The sequence below is a fragment of the Macrobrachium nipponense genome, chromosome 15, assembly GCF_015104395.2.
Source record: "Macrobrachium nipponense isolate FS-2020 chromosome 15, ASM1510439v2, whole genome shotgun sequence".
Lineage (NCBI taxonomy): Eukaryota > Metazoa > Arthropoda > Malacostraca > Decapoda > Palaemonidae > Macrobrachium > Macrobrachium nipponense.
Window position 1 is genome coordinate 2,965,127 of NC_087208.1, and position 17,002 is coordinate 2,982,128.

Sequence of the window (17,002 nt, forward strand, 5' to 3'; positions counted from 1 at the left end):
TAGCTTCCCGTGTGTTACGTGTAAACGTTCATTCTAAGAAATTCACAGAGTAGTATAACTAACACCTGATTGGCTGGTTGGTAGCCATGGAGATCTGTTATCCAATGACTGCCCTCTGCTTCTGTTCTATTTATAGACATATGCCGTGGATGACACTAGGTTTGAACGTTACCATGTTCGTGATTTTCTGACTGCTGACGGCAAAAGTTACTCGATAATTTTCTTTATATAATTATTTCTTCGTGAAAATAATAATATAATATGATCATTTTAACCTCTTCATTACCGAAAGTTTGTTTGGAGGTAGGTGGGTACCACCATTGAAGTCTACTATACCGCACCGGGTGCATAAAGGTGGTACGCATAGTACCACCAAAACTCCTCTTTTCAGATAGGGACTTCCAATCATTCTGTAATTTCGGTTTGAAGAGTTTGGAGCAAAATAAAACAGATATGACACGATTGCCAGACCGTATGATGAACCCAACCCAAAAAAATAAGTATTATACTGCTTATAGTAGTGTGTAGGTGACAGATGAACTGCGTCTCAACAAAAAATCACAAAACCAGACAAGCGTAAACATGTAATAACTTCTACCAAGTAAAAAACAGTTGTATCATCATTTACTGTATTTATTTATTATTCACTTATTACATTTTACAAATAAAAGATCTATGAACACCAGATAAATGAAGGTAGAAATAAAGCCTTATAGTAACTTTATATATAAAAAACCAAACCAGAGAAAAAGCAAAAAAGCGATTTTTTCTGAGGACAAGAAACTTGAAAAATTAGTTTAGATACCCCTAATGCCCCTAAAGTTGTTTTCTGTGATGAAACTAATCTTAGAAAACGTAGAAAATGACATCGCCCAATTTTTTAAAGATATACTATAAAGTTTGCGATTTCCATATTTATTGGCGGGGCTTTCGCTTTAGTTTTTGCTCTTTTTTTTTTTGTTATTACGTGCTTATTTAACTGTTCTATTTTGATAATACTTTATGTGCATGTTCCAGGTGCAATATACCAACATTCTGTAAGACCGAATTTCTATTCAAGACCGATAGTTTTCTCACCGACCACCAGTGTCAAGGGACACTGAGTTTCACATTTTTTTTCATAAAATCATTTATTTTCCCTGTAGGATGATAAACAAAAACTACAGAGAATATGCGTTATTATAGTGCTAATAATACTGATAATTTCATTAGCCTGTCTTGATTAGTGTATTTTTGGCAAATATTTTTACGATGGGCACCCCTCCAAACTCGAGTCACTACCGAGAGATTCAGTTCGGCAGCCGAACACAGTGTTTTACATTCTGCTCACCCACCCGGTAAAGAAGGGGTTCAACTAATGTTATAGTGGCATGGAAAAATGCCAGTGTGTCGTAGCGATGCGTCATCAATATAGTGGTATGAAAATACCGCATGGTGTTGTAGCGATACGTAATCACAAAGTACAAATCACCTTTTCCCGGACCATCCTCAAAATTTTACGACTCTCAACTGCAAGATCGATATGGTGAAATATATTATATAGTCATACTTATTGTTGAAATTCACAAGTTGAACTGCAAAACATTAGATTTTTATTGTTAGGTACAATATAGTTTTTTTGTTTTTTTGTTTTTATTTTTTTTAACGAATATTGGTTTGTTTTGAAAATAATAGGCTATTAGTGAACATATGATATTAATTGTCCAACTATTTTTATTATAGGTGATCTTAATTATCTCACATTCATGTAACAGTATTATATTAATATTTATTTAAATAAACAGTAATTAATAGATAACAATAATGAAAAACATAAAGGGAAATTTTTTTTTTCTGCAGTAGTGATGTTTGTTTGATTATGCATCTGACCTCACATTTCCGAAATTGTAAAAAATTCCAAACCAAAAACCGAAACATCGGAATGTGGTGTACTACACTTTTTTTAAACACGCACACAATGTCTACACATTTACTGATACCCGTTGGTGAAAGACTCAAATTACAGCATTTATTTCTGAGAGAGAGAGAGAGAGAGAATGATTTAGGACTCCAAGGCGTGTTATTTTTACAATTAATTTTATTATTCTTGGTATCCTTGGTATTCTTTTTTAATCTTGAGATCTTCTATTAAATTCTCGAGATTAGTAAGAAAATTACCGTAACTTCACTAGCAGCAGCACACATCGAACGCGGACTCGGCCATTAGCACGCTAAACCACCAACCTTATGAAACTGACCTCGGAAAAGACTCGGCCATTAGCACGCTAAACCACCAACCTTATGAACTGACCTCGGAAAAGGAACTCGCATATAAGAGATACATGACAAAACCACTGTTTATTGGTGAAAATTTTGGGGTCGCATGATATGCGAGATTGCACGTTACTCGAGTATACGGTAATATGTATTTTTACTTCGCTGTCATTCCAGACAACAAAGATTATTAGCGTTCATTAAGTTTTCTATTTTTGCTCCATCTTTATCTGGAGTAATGTTGTTATAGTCCCATATGAGTTATGCGCATTGAAATCTCCTACAATTAATATTGGATTCTTAAAACTCTTTTATTATTTTCTGTAATTTTCTTAATTTTGTTTAAATCATACTTTTTATTAGGCTGATTGTATAAGTTAATTATATCAAACACATTATTTTCTATTTTCACTGTTATTGCTGAAATTTGCAATTCAGTGTAATCTATATCTAATTTGTCGTATATAATTTTATTATGGACATATATTGCTGTTCCTAAATTATTTTCATTTTCCTGTGATGTTGTAGCTAATAGATATTTACCTATTTTTGGAACACGTTTCCTATGTGTTGTATACATATAATCATTGGTTCATGTTCGCTAATAAGTCGTTGGACTTCCCTAAGTGCATTCTCGTTAATAATCCATTTATATTCCATTGAATTATATAACGATTGAATGGTTGTAATATAAGTGTCAAATTACCCTAGATTATTAAAGCTGATATTTTCTTAAATTTTTTTTATAAGTTAATTTGTATTTTTGTAGGTCTTGATTCATTTTTTTTTTTTTTTTTTTTTGTTGTAGTTTTGAATCTTACTTTCGTTAACTGTTACTTTTTTACTATCTTGATTTAATTTTTCCATTTTGATTTTCTTTAGAATATTATCTACAACACTGATGTGTTTCTCCTTGTAATATTCTAAGTGTTCAATACACCATACAACCTTCTTCATGAGATTTGATGTTTGTTTTTTCCTTACTCCTATTCCTCATGAAATTTCTTATGGTGTTGGTTAGGCTGTCTTTAGTTATAGTCTTATTTCTGTGGCACATTGCTATACAGTAAGTCCTCGGGTTACGCTGGTCTCGACTTAACGAGTTCGTGGTTACGAACGCGCCCCCACCCAAAAATATAAAAAAATAATATTTTGCGTCGTTCCGTCTTACGCGGTTTAGCGTCCGTAAGCAACGGTAAACAAACGCGAACTAGTTCCAGGCGCACGGCGGAAGAATACGCTTTGTGGGGGGGAGAGGACGGCGTCGCTTCGCTACGCTCAGTCCTCGCCCATACGCCATTTTGGTTGTTTACACTGCCTCTCTCTCCCTCGTGTTGTATCGTTTTTGTAACTTTTGCTCTTTGTTATGGCTCCCAAGCGCAAGGCGGACTCTTCTGATGGTAGTGCATCGAAGAAAGAAAGGCCATCACCATGGAAATTAAAGTGGACATTATAAAGCGATCGAGAAGGGAGAAACGCCAACAAACATTGGCCGCTCGCTTGGCCTTAGCCGTTCGACCGTTGCTACCATTATCAAAGATAAAGAGCGCATCGTTGAACATGTGAAAGGATCTGCTCCTATGAAAAGCGACAGTGATAACTAAGCAGCGTAGTGGTCTAATAATTGAAATGGAAAGGTTATTGGTGCTTTGGTTGGAAGACCAAAAATCAACGGCGTATCCCAGTCAGCCTTATGGTGATTCAGGAGAAGGCGAAAAGATTGTTTTGAAGCGTTGCAAAAAAAGAAAAGGGGGAGGGAAGTGAAAGTGAAGAGTTTGTGGCTAGTACTAGTATGTTTCTGCCTCACCTCAAGAATCATCTGCCTCAGCATCTCCAGCAACTCTGGAGGTTCTTTTATTTTTCTTCACTAACCTCCCCCAGTCTCCAGCCACCGCAGCTTCCTCTCCAGTGTGCAAGCCAATCAAACTAATAAAGGTAAGGAATTGTTCTCTCGTTGTTATTGATAGGTATTTACATTAAATCATGTGGTATTTTTCAATGTCCGACTTATGCTGAAAATCGTGTTACGATGCATCGTAAGAACGGATCAACGTCGTACTCGAGGACCCCCTGTAAAGCATTTACTGCAGCCGCATGTATCTTCATGTTTCTCAGTTTGTTGTTTTTCTTGTTTTTTTCCTGTGGCGCCTATTATTGGTGATGGTTGAATTTCTTATTTTTCACTGTAGTGACCTGTATTTTGGTTTCCATTTCATCTGAATTTTGTGATTCGGTTCTTAGAGGGTACTTATTGTTACAATGGGAAGACAGATGGAATATTAGAGTTTGTTTCTGAACTTTAGCTTTCTTTCGGCGAGATTGGTGGGTTATTTATCTTTTTACAGACTTGTTTGGTGGAATTAGGTGGTGGGGTCTTATCCAGTTGCCTCTTTCGAGTAGTATATCTGTTTTTTTTCACATTCTTGTGATTTTAATTCTTCTTTGTTTTTCCTCTGTCATTATCTATTTCAATTTCCGATAGAGCAAAATCGATTTTCCACAGTCGTAATATTATGTATGTTTGAAGAGTTCTTTTTCATCTTGAATTTTTTGTGGTGGTATTTCTTTATTTCTATTATTATCATTTGTCTCAGTTCTGGTATTGCTTGACTTTGAGGTGTCTGCATACCTAAATTTCTTAGCTGGGTCATTTAATCCTCTCACTTTCAGTTCTAACTTTGCTTCTCTTATCGTCATTCCAGTTCGTTCTTGTAGTAATTTAAGTTCTGTATTGTAGACATAGAACGCACACAATTTAGATCTGGCATGATGTTCTAATCCACAATTTACGCATTTGGGTTGGCCACAATCCCAGCATTTGTTTATGGTCCTGCGAGCTGCAAAAAGGCACATCTATAAATATTCCTGCACTTAATTGCTGTATGACATATTTGCAAACAGTTCTTGCATTGCATAGGTTTAGGAACATAAGGTCTTAGTTCCCTCATTAATCCTAGCATTTTAATTTTTAAGGGTAAGGTTTGGCCACTGAACTTTATCTTGGCTATTTTGATAGTTTGACTTTTGTCTTTCCTGCTTGGGACCATCATATACTTCGCAGTCTTCAACATTATTGTACCTTTTCTTTATGAATCTAAAAGTATTAATCTATCTAATGTTTCATCCTCAAGATTTGGTACTACTACTGTGCCTTGCACACTGTTCATAGAATCATGCCTTGTAACCTTTATATTTATGTTATCTATATTTTTTATACATTGATAATTTTCCGATTGGTTTTTGGTTGTTGTTTCAACCAACCATTCCCTTTTTTGTTAATTTGTCTTATGCTCATCTCTTGCGATGGGCATCGATTCATAGGTAATTTTCTAATTTTAATAAAGATATATCTTTGTCAGCTTCTAAGTTCAAAAACCTTGACCAGTTTGACTCCCCAAAGAGAGAATCAAAGTGAATCAAGGTTGGGTCCTGGCGATATCTATTTCTTTTGGGTTTATTGTATGGTAATAATGTCTTAATACCACTCTTATTTTCATTATTTGAGTTATCCAGAGAACAGTCCATTGCCATGCCATAAGTCGTTGTGAGGTTAATTTTGTTCTCCATATATATTCAACAAAAATTTCATCCAGGATGAGGTCCCTCTCACCAAGGAGGCCCAACCGGGGGAGGGGCAATGCCGTTACACACATGGTAACTGCCCTGGGTCCCTCACCTGGATATACGCCATACCCACAGTGCCTTAAGGGTCGTCAGTCCCATGAGATCGGACCCAGCACTGTGGGCATGGCTTGACTTAAAAATTTCCCCTCGCTCAATCACGTCAGGTACTCTAGTTTTACGGGCGGAGAGGCATGCCATCCAACTCCACCCTCCATCAAGTTAAAAGAGCTGTCAATTCAATAGTCCAAAACCATGCCAGGGTCGTCAACGAAAGAAGAAGAAGGGAAAGGGGAAAATTTATAAGGAGGAGGAGTAAAGGAGTTAAAGGTCCCAATGTTCAGTTGGATCCACAGCAGAGAGAGTAGGCGTAAAGGGGCATACTCTCTCTGCAGTGGATCCCTAAGCCCCCCACCTCGTCAAGGACTTGGGATCAGGGGGTCTCTATGGCCAAAATGAGGCATTCATCTTCTTCCTTTGACGCCCATTTATCTTAATATCTGGTTAAGAATCTATATAACTAGGGAAAAAGACTAAAGTTTATTCCCCATTAACAGTAAAGAGGAGTATTGTTACCTTTTGGTTTCGAGGAATAAGGCAGCAGTTTGTAGGAAGAAAGTCCTTATTACACCTCGCGAAGAGATCCATAATGAAGGTTCTCTCAGACTTCACAACTCTTCCAATAAATGTTATACTGATGTTTTAACAGTTATCGTTGATCGATAAGGTTGTCTCGGAAGTGCAAACTGATACCACGAACCTCTTGATATCGTTTCGTTCCGTGTTCTTGTTCTCAATAGCTTCTATTTGTAAACGGGAACAGTGGAGTAAAAAGAGAAATTCTCGATGCTCCTAGAGATAAGATAGAGACTGATGGACTTATAGGTTAATAATTCGCTAAATCGAGAAAAGATCCTGTTAAGGTGAATCTTACGCTTCTGGCTTGCGCCGGGATGGAGCTATTAAAACGTATTATAGTCCATCCAGGGACATCCTTCCGACACGAAAAGGATGTTTCCCATCGAACTCATCCATCTTCTGAGCAAAATTCGATTCTAAAAAGATTATGCTGTCTTCATGCGTTTCTATAAAGCATGAGATAATTATCTCATATCGTGCTCTGCCGTATAAGAATCCTTTATAAAGCTGCACATTTTAGGTAAACATCATTAATTAGGAACCTACTGTAAGGATGTTAAAGAAAAAACTGTAGTCTACTTTGGTGTGCGCATATGACTTGACCATACGTAGTATAAAGGATGATTTTCTATTACATTCTTTCTTTCCTCCGAGGCCGAGGGAGAATGGAAAAATTTCTATCTTTGTAATACAATTTAGTGTTAGACGAAGGAGATCCTAACAAGAAGCAAGGATCGAAGAGAATCATTCCAGTTTCCTATTACATGGACATAAAGCTGTAATGAAACGGGTTGCTAAGGTCTTGTAATCTGAAAGACCTGCACCCTCATTGACTTCCTAGTCTATTATGTCTTCCATCTCTTGTTCCAAATGTTGGTAGAAGGACTATTTCTCTGAAACAAACCCTCATGACAGATGAAGTCGCTTAGGCGAACACTAATTCACTGTCATGAGAAGATTGTTCTAGATAGAAAACTTCCCACAGTCACAGTCCATCCTGACATGGGCTACGGTCGCCTGTGCGACATCTTGTGTCCCTGTCAGGAAAACAACTGATCTTGTGACAAATCTCAAAATAGGAGAGTCTTTGTGAAATCTATCTCCAAACACAAAGAAGCTTGAGATCCTGGCGCCTGGCATCTGGCTGACGCTTGGTTGGAGCCTTGGCTCCTCGCATCTGGAAGACGCCTCGCGCCTGGATGACGCCTCTCGTCCGCCGAGCATCCTGGCTGACGCTTCGCGCTTGGCTGACCGCTCACATCTCGCACTCAACTGGCATCCTGGCTGGCGCCTCGTGCTTCGATGACACTTCACGTCCGGAATGAGTCCTGGCTAGAGTCTCGCGACTGGCTGATTCCACGCCTCTGTATGACGCCTCGCGCCTGGAAGACGCCTCACGTTTAGCTGGCGTCTTCTGTGCGACATCTTGTCTGGTATATGCCTCTCTCGCTCTCGATCTAGACCGAAAATCTTCTTCTACTTGTTTAGAAGACGAAGCTTCATGTCTGAAAGACGCCTCGTTTTTGGCAGGAGAGAGAGGACGAGACTTCTTGATCGGACGAGAAACGTCCTTCTTACGAGGAGGATGTCTAGCCATAACTCCTACCAAGGAGGCTAGCTTCTCTTGAACAGCCAGTAGGATACTCTTAGAAGCTTCTCCCGCGCCCTCTTCAATGGGAGGGGAGGGAGACCTCGTAGGAGTACGATTCGCTACGTCCATATAGGGGGACGTCGACACAACTTCACCTTCTTGATCGAGGAGGGAGCTTCATCAGTGAAGTGCTCTGTCTCGAGTTCAAAGAAGGTTCTTCCAAAGCCTTTTCAGGGGCTTGGAAAGATCCGAGTCTTTCCACCCTCGATTAGGTGAAGGAGAAGCAGAAGAAGAGAAACACTCTCGCAGGACGCTTTTTCTAAAGCGGTCCTGAGCAGTCTGTTGCGAAAAAGATAATATCTTGCATCTTCAAGAAAATTCTTCGTAGATGAATCTTCTTTCTCCTTATCCACCAAGACTCTTGATAGGTGCCTCGTCCTAGTTCTCAGCGACTTCTAGCTGACGGGAATTCCAGAAGGAAGAGGTCCTCTTACCGAGAAGGACCCTCCTTAGTACTCCAACCAACGAAAATATCTGCTGTAGTCACTTTCCCAGGATCTTCGCAGCTACTTCTTACTTCTCCGTATCCGATCTAGGGGAAGGAGGATAGACTTCCGTAATACTTTCCGGGATATAATCCAGTTAGCTTAAACTTCCTCAATCAATTCTAACATTTACTACACGTTATTAATGAATAAATATTAAAATTTCCCTTCTTGCAAACTATGTGAGTGTCTACCGAAAAGTTCGGTAGTTGCACGTAAACAATTCTTCAAAATTTTCGAAGCCAAAGTTATTAAAACAAATTAATATGCGTATGCCGAACCAAAGACCCAGTACTTCCCTGCAAAAGATAGCCCAGAAGATCGATGGCGATGAAATCCAAAAATCAAGTCAGGAGGAACTGCAAACATTGTTTACATTCCAAGCGACAGAGAAAATATGATAGAAAACGGGAATGGTTCCTAGTCCTGCCACCCAGGGCAGGGCGGTAGATCACCTGACCTACCTGCAGCGTGTGCCGCGAAATTTGAATTTCTGTTGGGGACGACGGAGTCTTAGCTATGCATATATCTGACAGGTAAGTTGATTGTATGAAAACATATTTTAATAAGCCCTTAGCATATACCTGTAGCCTAATAATGCATTAAAGCAAATAGTCAACATGATTTTATGATATAAAAAAAATGAACAATTTCCTTAAATTTTTTTTGCCTAATGGCACTAAACCCTTTAATTCATATTATTGCAGCCTGACAAACATGAATTTATAGTTAAAAAATAACCTTTCTTTGGTTTCTAAAAAAATGTAACTGATCTAGTGAGAAAATATTAACAATGAATGGTGATTCAAAGTTAAAGGTTCTGTCCTTCTATGATGCAGCCTTAACAAGGAAACATTCCCTTAAAAACTGCACCTAAATAAATGTTCACTGTTAAGGCATCTTAACACTTAAAATTACAAACAGGTACAAGTGTTATACCTCTGCTCTCATTATTCTCCAAACATTGAGAACAATTCGGCCAGTAATATGAATCTGAGAAGTGTGAGCAGCTCCATATTCATCATACTCTTCTTCATAATGACTGCCTGTTCCTTCTGGCACTCGTGAGAGCCTGGCTATAATTTCTAAGTTCAGTGCTGATCCTCGTTCCAGCAGGTATCCCCAAGATGACATCTGAACCTATATCCAAAAATATAAATAAAAAATGTCAAAAGTCACAAATTAAGCTCATGCAAAGACATGGGTATTTCGTACGACTGTGAGAGAGAAAACTTAAAAATGGTACTAACTCAGTAAAAACAAAAAACACAGGTATCAACAACTGTATTTACTTTTGGCAAAAAATTGTGTAATTTTTGAGAAGAACTATTTAAAAGCAAAGGTATTAACAAGTCTTATCTAGTTCAATCTCATCTTTTTATTTCATTTCCATAATGGTCTATCAGACCCAATGGGCTTGTAGCATTCTCCTTTTCCAACTAGTTTCAGCTTGGCTAATGCTAATAATATTTCAATTAAATCTTCTAATTAATAAGCATATATAATAATTCAGCAAATGCACTCAAGTTACGTTTCTTAACTGCTGACCATCAAGATGGAATTACAACTGTTGCTGGAGCATTTATATCACTAACAACATCAAGTTTATAAATGGATGATGGTGAACCACCTCCATTAGCCAAGAATGGCAAACATGACAAAATAATGGTTTTATTTCCACTGGCTTCTGGAGTCCTCAAACAATTTTTTTTTACAGTTTTTAGGGACAAATTTAGCTTGATAGAAATTCTTAATATCCTAAACATTCCATGATTGCTGGGGTTATTTGCCCACAAAAGACAAGTAAATGAATATTTTAGTTTTCCAGAGGATATAAAAATAGATCTTTAGAAAAACATGTTATACTACAATTTAAGATAAAAGTACAATGCAGACGTCTTTAAGAAAATAATGAAATAAAGTGCATCCAGCTATAAATACTACAATTAAAACACTGTAAGGTAAAAAAAAATAAAAATTAAACAGAGGAGCTTCTGTTATAAATTAAAAACAATAGACATGGTAACTTGCATTCTCTCTAAAAACCCTTGCAAAGATACCTACTATCTCCGCCTTGGGCCTTAAGAAAGAAATCAATTTACAAGTAATTTTGTGGGCTTCTTTTTTCATAAACAACCCAATCAAGAAACAGTGATTGTTGACGTCATTTACCGTAACTATAAAAAAAAAACAATAACGGAGCAGGCAAAAATGTCCAGAACTGGAGAAATCACATTTAACACTTATATCTACAATGAAGTACAGGCAGTCCCCCAGTTATTGGCAGGGTGCTGATAAGTGAAAACCGCCATTAACCGAAACTCTGCGATTTAAGGCGCTTATGGCAACAAGTTTCGGTTAATGGCGGAGAGAACTAGTTGATGGCACCTCTGTTATGCTATGGCACCATAACTCTATTATTGGTACCTTATGTTGCCGATAACCGAAACTTGGCCCTTTATGACGCTATAAATCGCCAATTTTATGGAGCTAGACAAGTGCCATAAAACCAGGTCGCCATTAACCGAATCCGTGATAACCGGGGACTGCCTGTAATGTGCACATTTTAAACCTTACTTTAATTTACAAGAAAAATTATCTCCAAATTACATCTCTTCTACCAGCCAAGTAATGGCAATGAAGATATTGATGGTATGTACTCAATCAGCAGAGATTTTCAGAATGAAAACATTATCAAATGCAAGTGGCACACAATGGCAATGTTTATATTCTGGAATACATTTAACTTCTTCAAATGATAATTTTCTCCAGAAAATATGTAGGTTTATAGAGCTTATCAGTTTTGAGAATTACTGTTAGAGATCATACACCTGTAACAAAGTGAGAGCTCATTCATCCTAACTTCTAATTATGGTAATTATCCCCGGTAATTACTGTAATCACTACTGTTGTTTTGTTTACAGTATCAAAAGTTGTATCACTAGTGATTCACCTGAATAACCTATGGTTTTTACCATTATTACAGATGTTTTAAGTGTCGATAGTTGTAATGGTAGTTAACCACTGACACAACTAACAACACTTCAAGGGCTAGCCTATCATTAAAATTTTGGCAGGATTTTAAAGTTGTCATACAAATTCCTCTTTCATAGTAATTTTCAATAATCTTTCAAAGTTCAATTGTGGTTCTCGCTCTCTATCTCTTTCTCATGTTTTAAAAATGTGTAGTACAGTATAAGTAGTACAACTTTGAAAGACAAACATATATATTTTGTTGTTTCAGTCGCATTGACCATAAAAGGTTGTGGTGACCAGGGGGTAAACAAATGGATTAAAATTTCTCTAGAGATTAAAAGAAAAGAAAAGAATCTCTCTCTCTCTCTCAGTACCCACGTCTCGTATCACACTGTCTTCACTGGAATATGACATTCTCCCTAACGTCTTATTCCGTTAAGGGCAGTGTGATATGAGACGTGGGCGACCGAGAGAGAAAGAGAATTCATCTCTTTTAATGTCTTGAGGAATTTTAATCCATTTGTTTACCTCCCGGTCACTATAATCTTTTATAGTCAACGTGACCGACAACAACAAAATCTTTATGCTTGTTTTTTGTCATCCAAAGATGTACTACCAGTAATACACATTTTTCAAACATAAAACTCAGTAATACACTTGATGCTTATACAAATTGTATGAACATAGTAATTTGGTAACACTATGAGCTAAATTAGGGGTAAATGGCAACTTTTTTGTGATGGAAGGACTATCCGACAGAGGACATCGTCCTTCACCTCTCACTATGCTTCAGGAATTTATTGGTAAACAATTGATTTCTTTTTGTTTTCATCCCATTTATCCCCCATGATAAGCATTCCAAAGCAAATGAAAAATCTTTTGATTGAAGAAATATTATCACAATTTGATGTAGTAACTGAAGTTGAATATGGGATTCAGAGTAGAAGCTCAGAAGCCTCTAACATAGATTGATTAAGATTGATCTAATACTGGAGGAAACCCAGTGCAAGTGACTGACTGGACAACAACCAATAAGGAGAGGATTGCCTTCACTTTTCGCCCACCAGAAGGTGTGAAATTTATTGTTTAGGATAAGGGAAACAACATGGTCCTCTCACTCATTTATACTGTAGTATGACGTACTTTACCAGACACCCTGCCCATGTACTTTATGAATGAAGACTCAGATGTTGGTGGCAATAGTATATGGAATTCTTATATTGTTTCACACACTCAAACTCCTAAATACAGTAGCTCAATAAGCCTACACTCATATGGTTTACTCGAAAGACCTACTATTCATATATGAGGTGAGAATTCAAGCAAAGTGAGTAAATACAATGGACAGTCCACTAAGAATACATGCAAAATGAAGAAAATAAACTGGACAGTCCACTAACAGACCAAAAGTAACATATGAAAAGTACAAGTCAGCCAGAAAGCCAAGCAGCTTAGGCTGGAGCACTACTCCATAGAAACTTTAAATGAAATCAACGGTGCCAAGTATGACAAAAATCTAGCTAGATCCATTTATAATAATAATTATTATCGTTACAATGGAAAAGCTTATCCAGACCTCTAAGCCTAACAGAGGCTCTTCTTGGGCTGGTTAGAATAATAATAATAATAATAATAATAATAATAATAATAATAATAATAATAATAATAATAATAATATACTTTATTAAAAGTAATGGCTACTTTAGCAGTGTTACACTTGTAGAGATTCTTCTCTATTTTCCGAATATCGGCTTTTTCCGTGCTACTTAGACAGGCTAGTAGAGCGCCTATGGAGGTCATGATCAAATACAGTCAAAATTGGTATATATATTTGAATTTTACAGATAAACTATGATACCAAGTTATCAAAGTCATTAACGATATATATATATGACTCTCTCTCTCTCTCGAGAAGAGAGAGAGAGAGAGAGAGAGAGAGAGAGAGAGAGAGAGAGAGAGAGAGAGAGAGAGAGAGAGAGAGAGAGAGAGAGAGATATCGTTCATGACTTTAATATCTACAGTATCATAGTTTATCTGTAAAATTCAATTATATACACCAATTTTGACTGTATTTGATTATGACCTCCATAGGCGCTCTACTAGCCTGTCTAAGTAGCATGGAAAAAGCCGCTATTCAAAAAGAGAAGAATCTCTACAAGTGTAACGCTGCTGAAGTAGCCATTACTTTTAATAAAGTATGCTTGAGAGAGGGTCTGCTTCCTAAGTATTATTATTATAATAATAATAATAATAATAATAATAATAATAATATATAATAATAATAATAATATATAATAATAATAATAATAATATAATAATTAATAATAATAATAATAATAATAATAATAATAATAATAATAACAACAACAACAACAACAACTAGATTCACTAAGTAGGTGCCATGTAGAAAAATTATAGGATTTCATGCATTGGGCATATAGAAAGGGTAAAACTGTAAAGTACCTCATATCCAACAAGCATATCTGGATCCCAAGTAGTGACAATAGTGACTACTTCATTTAGGAGAGCCTTCTCATCATCAACATGAAGCACGTAAAGGCCACAAATGCCACTATGAGATATCAGATCTCCGCTGCTACTACTAACCACTATTGCACCTGTGAACAGTGTGACAAAGTTCAGAAAGACCTAAGGAGTTTAGATTTATTAAGAAAAAAAAATCCATGGTTTCTCATAATGTCAATGGTACTTTCCCCTCTTTGAAACAAGGACTACATACCAAAGTACTGTACTATTTACATGACCAAAAACTGGCCTAGTTATATGCAAGATTAGTCGAGTTTAGCAATTCTATTCTATAACATAAAAGCTGATAAACAAAATATGTTATTGTTATTATACAATTAAGTTTGTTCATACTTACCTGGCAGATATATATATAGCTGTATTTTCTGAAGTCCGACAGAATTTCAAAACTCGCGGCACACGCAGTGGGCGGCCAGGTGGTAGTACCCATTCCCGCCGCTGGGAGGCAGATATCAGGAACCATTCCCATTTTCTATTCATATTTTATTAATGCCCCTGTCTCCTGAGGGGAGGAGGGTGGGCACTTTAATTATATATATCTGCCAGGTAAGTATGAACAAACTTAATTGTATAACAATAACATTTTGTTCATGCCACTTACCTGACAGATATATATATAGCTGAATCCCACCTTCGGATGGTGGGAAGAGACAGAATAGGATTTTTTAGGAAACTTAAATTAAGTAGATGATATACATCTTGGTTCCTCACCTGTTAGCAAAGTAGACTCTGTCTGTGATTACTGTCACTTAAGGCTGCTTTTGCTTAAATCAGAGTTGCCAGCCAGGTGGAGACCTGTAGTGCTGGTGCGCTCTGGATGATCTGTCAACGGGTACGTGACCTCAACGTGACAAGACCATCGAGCCATACATATGAGGGCAACGAAGCAACTGACCACCACCTGACCAACTATCCAAAAACCCCTTAAAACTAACTAAAGGATGGGAGATCTTCACATAAGACTCACCACAACCTAAAAACACAACAATAAAACTAACCTAAACCTAACTAAGGGATAGGGAAAGAGCTACTTCCGGACCCCAAGACTGTGTCCGCAGAAACGTATGGCCCCAGTGAATTACAGTCGTCATAAATCGTTCTCACATCCCTTAGGTAATGTGAGGCGAAGACGGAGTTACTCCTCCAAAAGGTGCAATCAAGAATGTCCTTGATTGACATATTCTTTTGGAAGGCAAGAGAGGTAGCGACAGCTCTAACTTCGTGAGCTTTCACTCGTAAGAGGCTCAAATCAGTCTTCTGGAAAGATGAATGAGCCTCTTTAATGACGTCCCTCAGAAAGAAAGCAACAGCATTCTTAGATAAAGGTAACTCTGGTCTCTTCACAGAGCACCAGAGATTACCTGAGGGACCTCTTACCTCTTTTGTTCTATGTACATAGAACTTGAGAGCCCTGACAGGGCACAGGGCTCTCTCTGGTTCTTGGCCCACCAGACTTGACATACCCTTGATCTCGAAAGTTTTCGGCCAAGGATTAGAAGGATTTTCATTCTTCGCCAAGAAAGTTGGGCTCAAAGAGCAGACAGCATTGTCTCCTTTGAATCCCACTAAATTACTAAAAGCTTGTATTTCACTAACCCTCTTAGCCGTCGCCAGAGAAGTTAGGAAAAGAGCCTTCCTTGTCAAGTTTCGAAGAGACGCTGCTTGAAGAGGTTCGAAAGGACTTGACATTAAGAACTTAAGAACCACGTCAAGGTTCCACGAAGGAGGTCTCGTTTGAGGAATCTTCGAAGTTTCAAAAGATTTTAAAAGATCATGAATGTCTTTGTTGTCAGAAAGGTCAAGGCCTCTGTGCCTAAAAACCGCTGACAACATGCTCTTATATCCCTTGATGGTAGGGACTGCTAATTTCTGCACATTCCGAGAAAGAGCAGAAAATCAGCTATCTGGTTCACAGAGGTCGAGGAAGAGGAAACTCCCTCCTTTTTACACCATGCCCTGAAGGAAGCCCACTTCGATTGGTAAACAGCTCTTGTAGAAGCACGTCTTGCATTTGCGATTGCTCTCGCAGCTGCTTTCGAAAAACCTCTCGCTCTGGCCAACTTTTCGATAGTCTGAACGCAGTCAGACTAAGAGCGGAGAGGTTTTGGTGAAACCTTTCGAAGTGAGGCTGTTTGAGTAGATCTTTCCTCCAGGGCAATGTCCTTGGAAAGTCTACAAGGAAAGACATGACCTCTGTGAACCATTCTCTCGCTGGCCACATCGGAGCGATCAGGGTCAACCTCGTCCCTTCTGAGGCCGCAAACTTCCTCATGACTTCCCCCAAAATCTTGAATGGTGGGAAGGCGTACAGATCTAGACCCGTCCAATTCCAAAGCAACGCGTCCACAGCGATCGCTTCTGGATCCAGGACCGGGGAGCAATAAAGAGGAAGTCTCTTGGTCTTGACGTCGCGAATAAGTCGACCAGAGGAGGACGTCCCCACAACCTCCAAAGGTCTCGACACACATCTTTGTTTAAGGTCCATTCTGTCGGTAGGATTTGTTCCCGACGACTGAGAAGATCGGCCCTGACGTTTTGCACTCCTGACAATGAAACCTCGTCAGGATCGTCACCTTTCTTCTCTTCGCCCACAGCAGAATCTCCCTCGCCAGGAAAAACAAAGTTCTGGAGTGTGTTCCTCCCTGATTCTTCAAATAAGCGAGTGCTGTGGTATTGTCGGAGTTTACCTGAACAATCTTGTTCTTCAAACTCCTTTCGAAGAACTGCAGAGACAGAAAGATTGCTGCAAGCTCTTTGACATTTATGTGCCAGGCTACCTGTTCCCCTCCCCAGGAGCCTGACACTTCCTTCCCTCCTAGTGTGCTCCCCA

General features: G+C 38.2%; 1 protein-coding gene across 1 annotated transcript in view; it reads right to left on the bottom strand.

Moving 5' to 3' along the window:
* The window catches only part of LOC135226936 (uncharacterized), a 430,036-nt gene that overhangs the window by 124,289 nt on the left and 288,745 nt on the right, over positions 1-17,002 (bottom strand). The window contains exons 24-25 of the mRNA XM_064266617.1: positions 14,089-14,243; positions 9,589-9,789 (exon numbers count right to left, since the gene is read on the bottom strand). Of these exons, the coding sequence (XP_064122687.1) occupies positions 9,589-9,789; positions 14,089-14,243 (356 nt within the window). The remainder of the gene's footprint in view (positions 1-9,588; positions 9,790-14,088; positions 14,244-17,002) is intronic.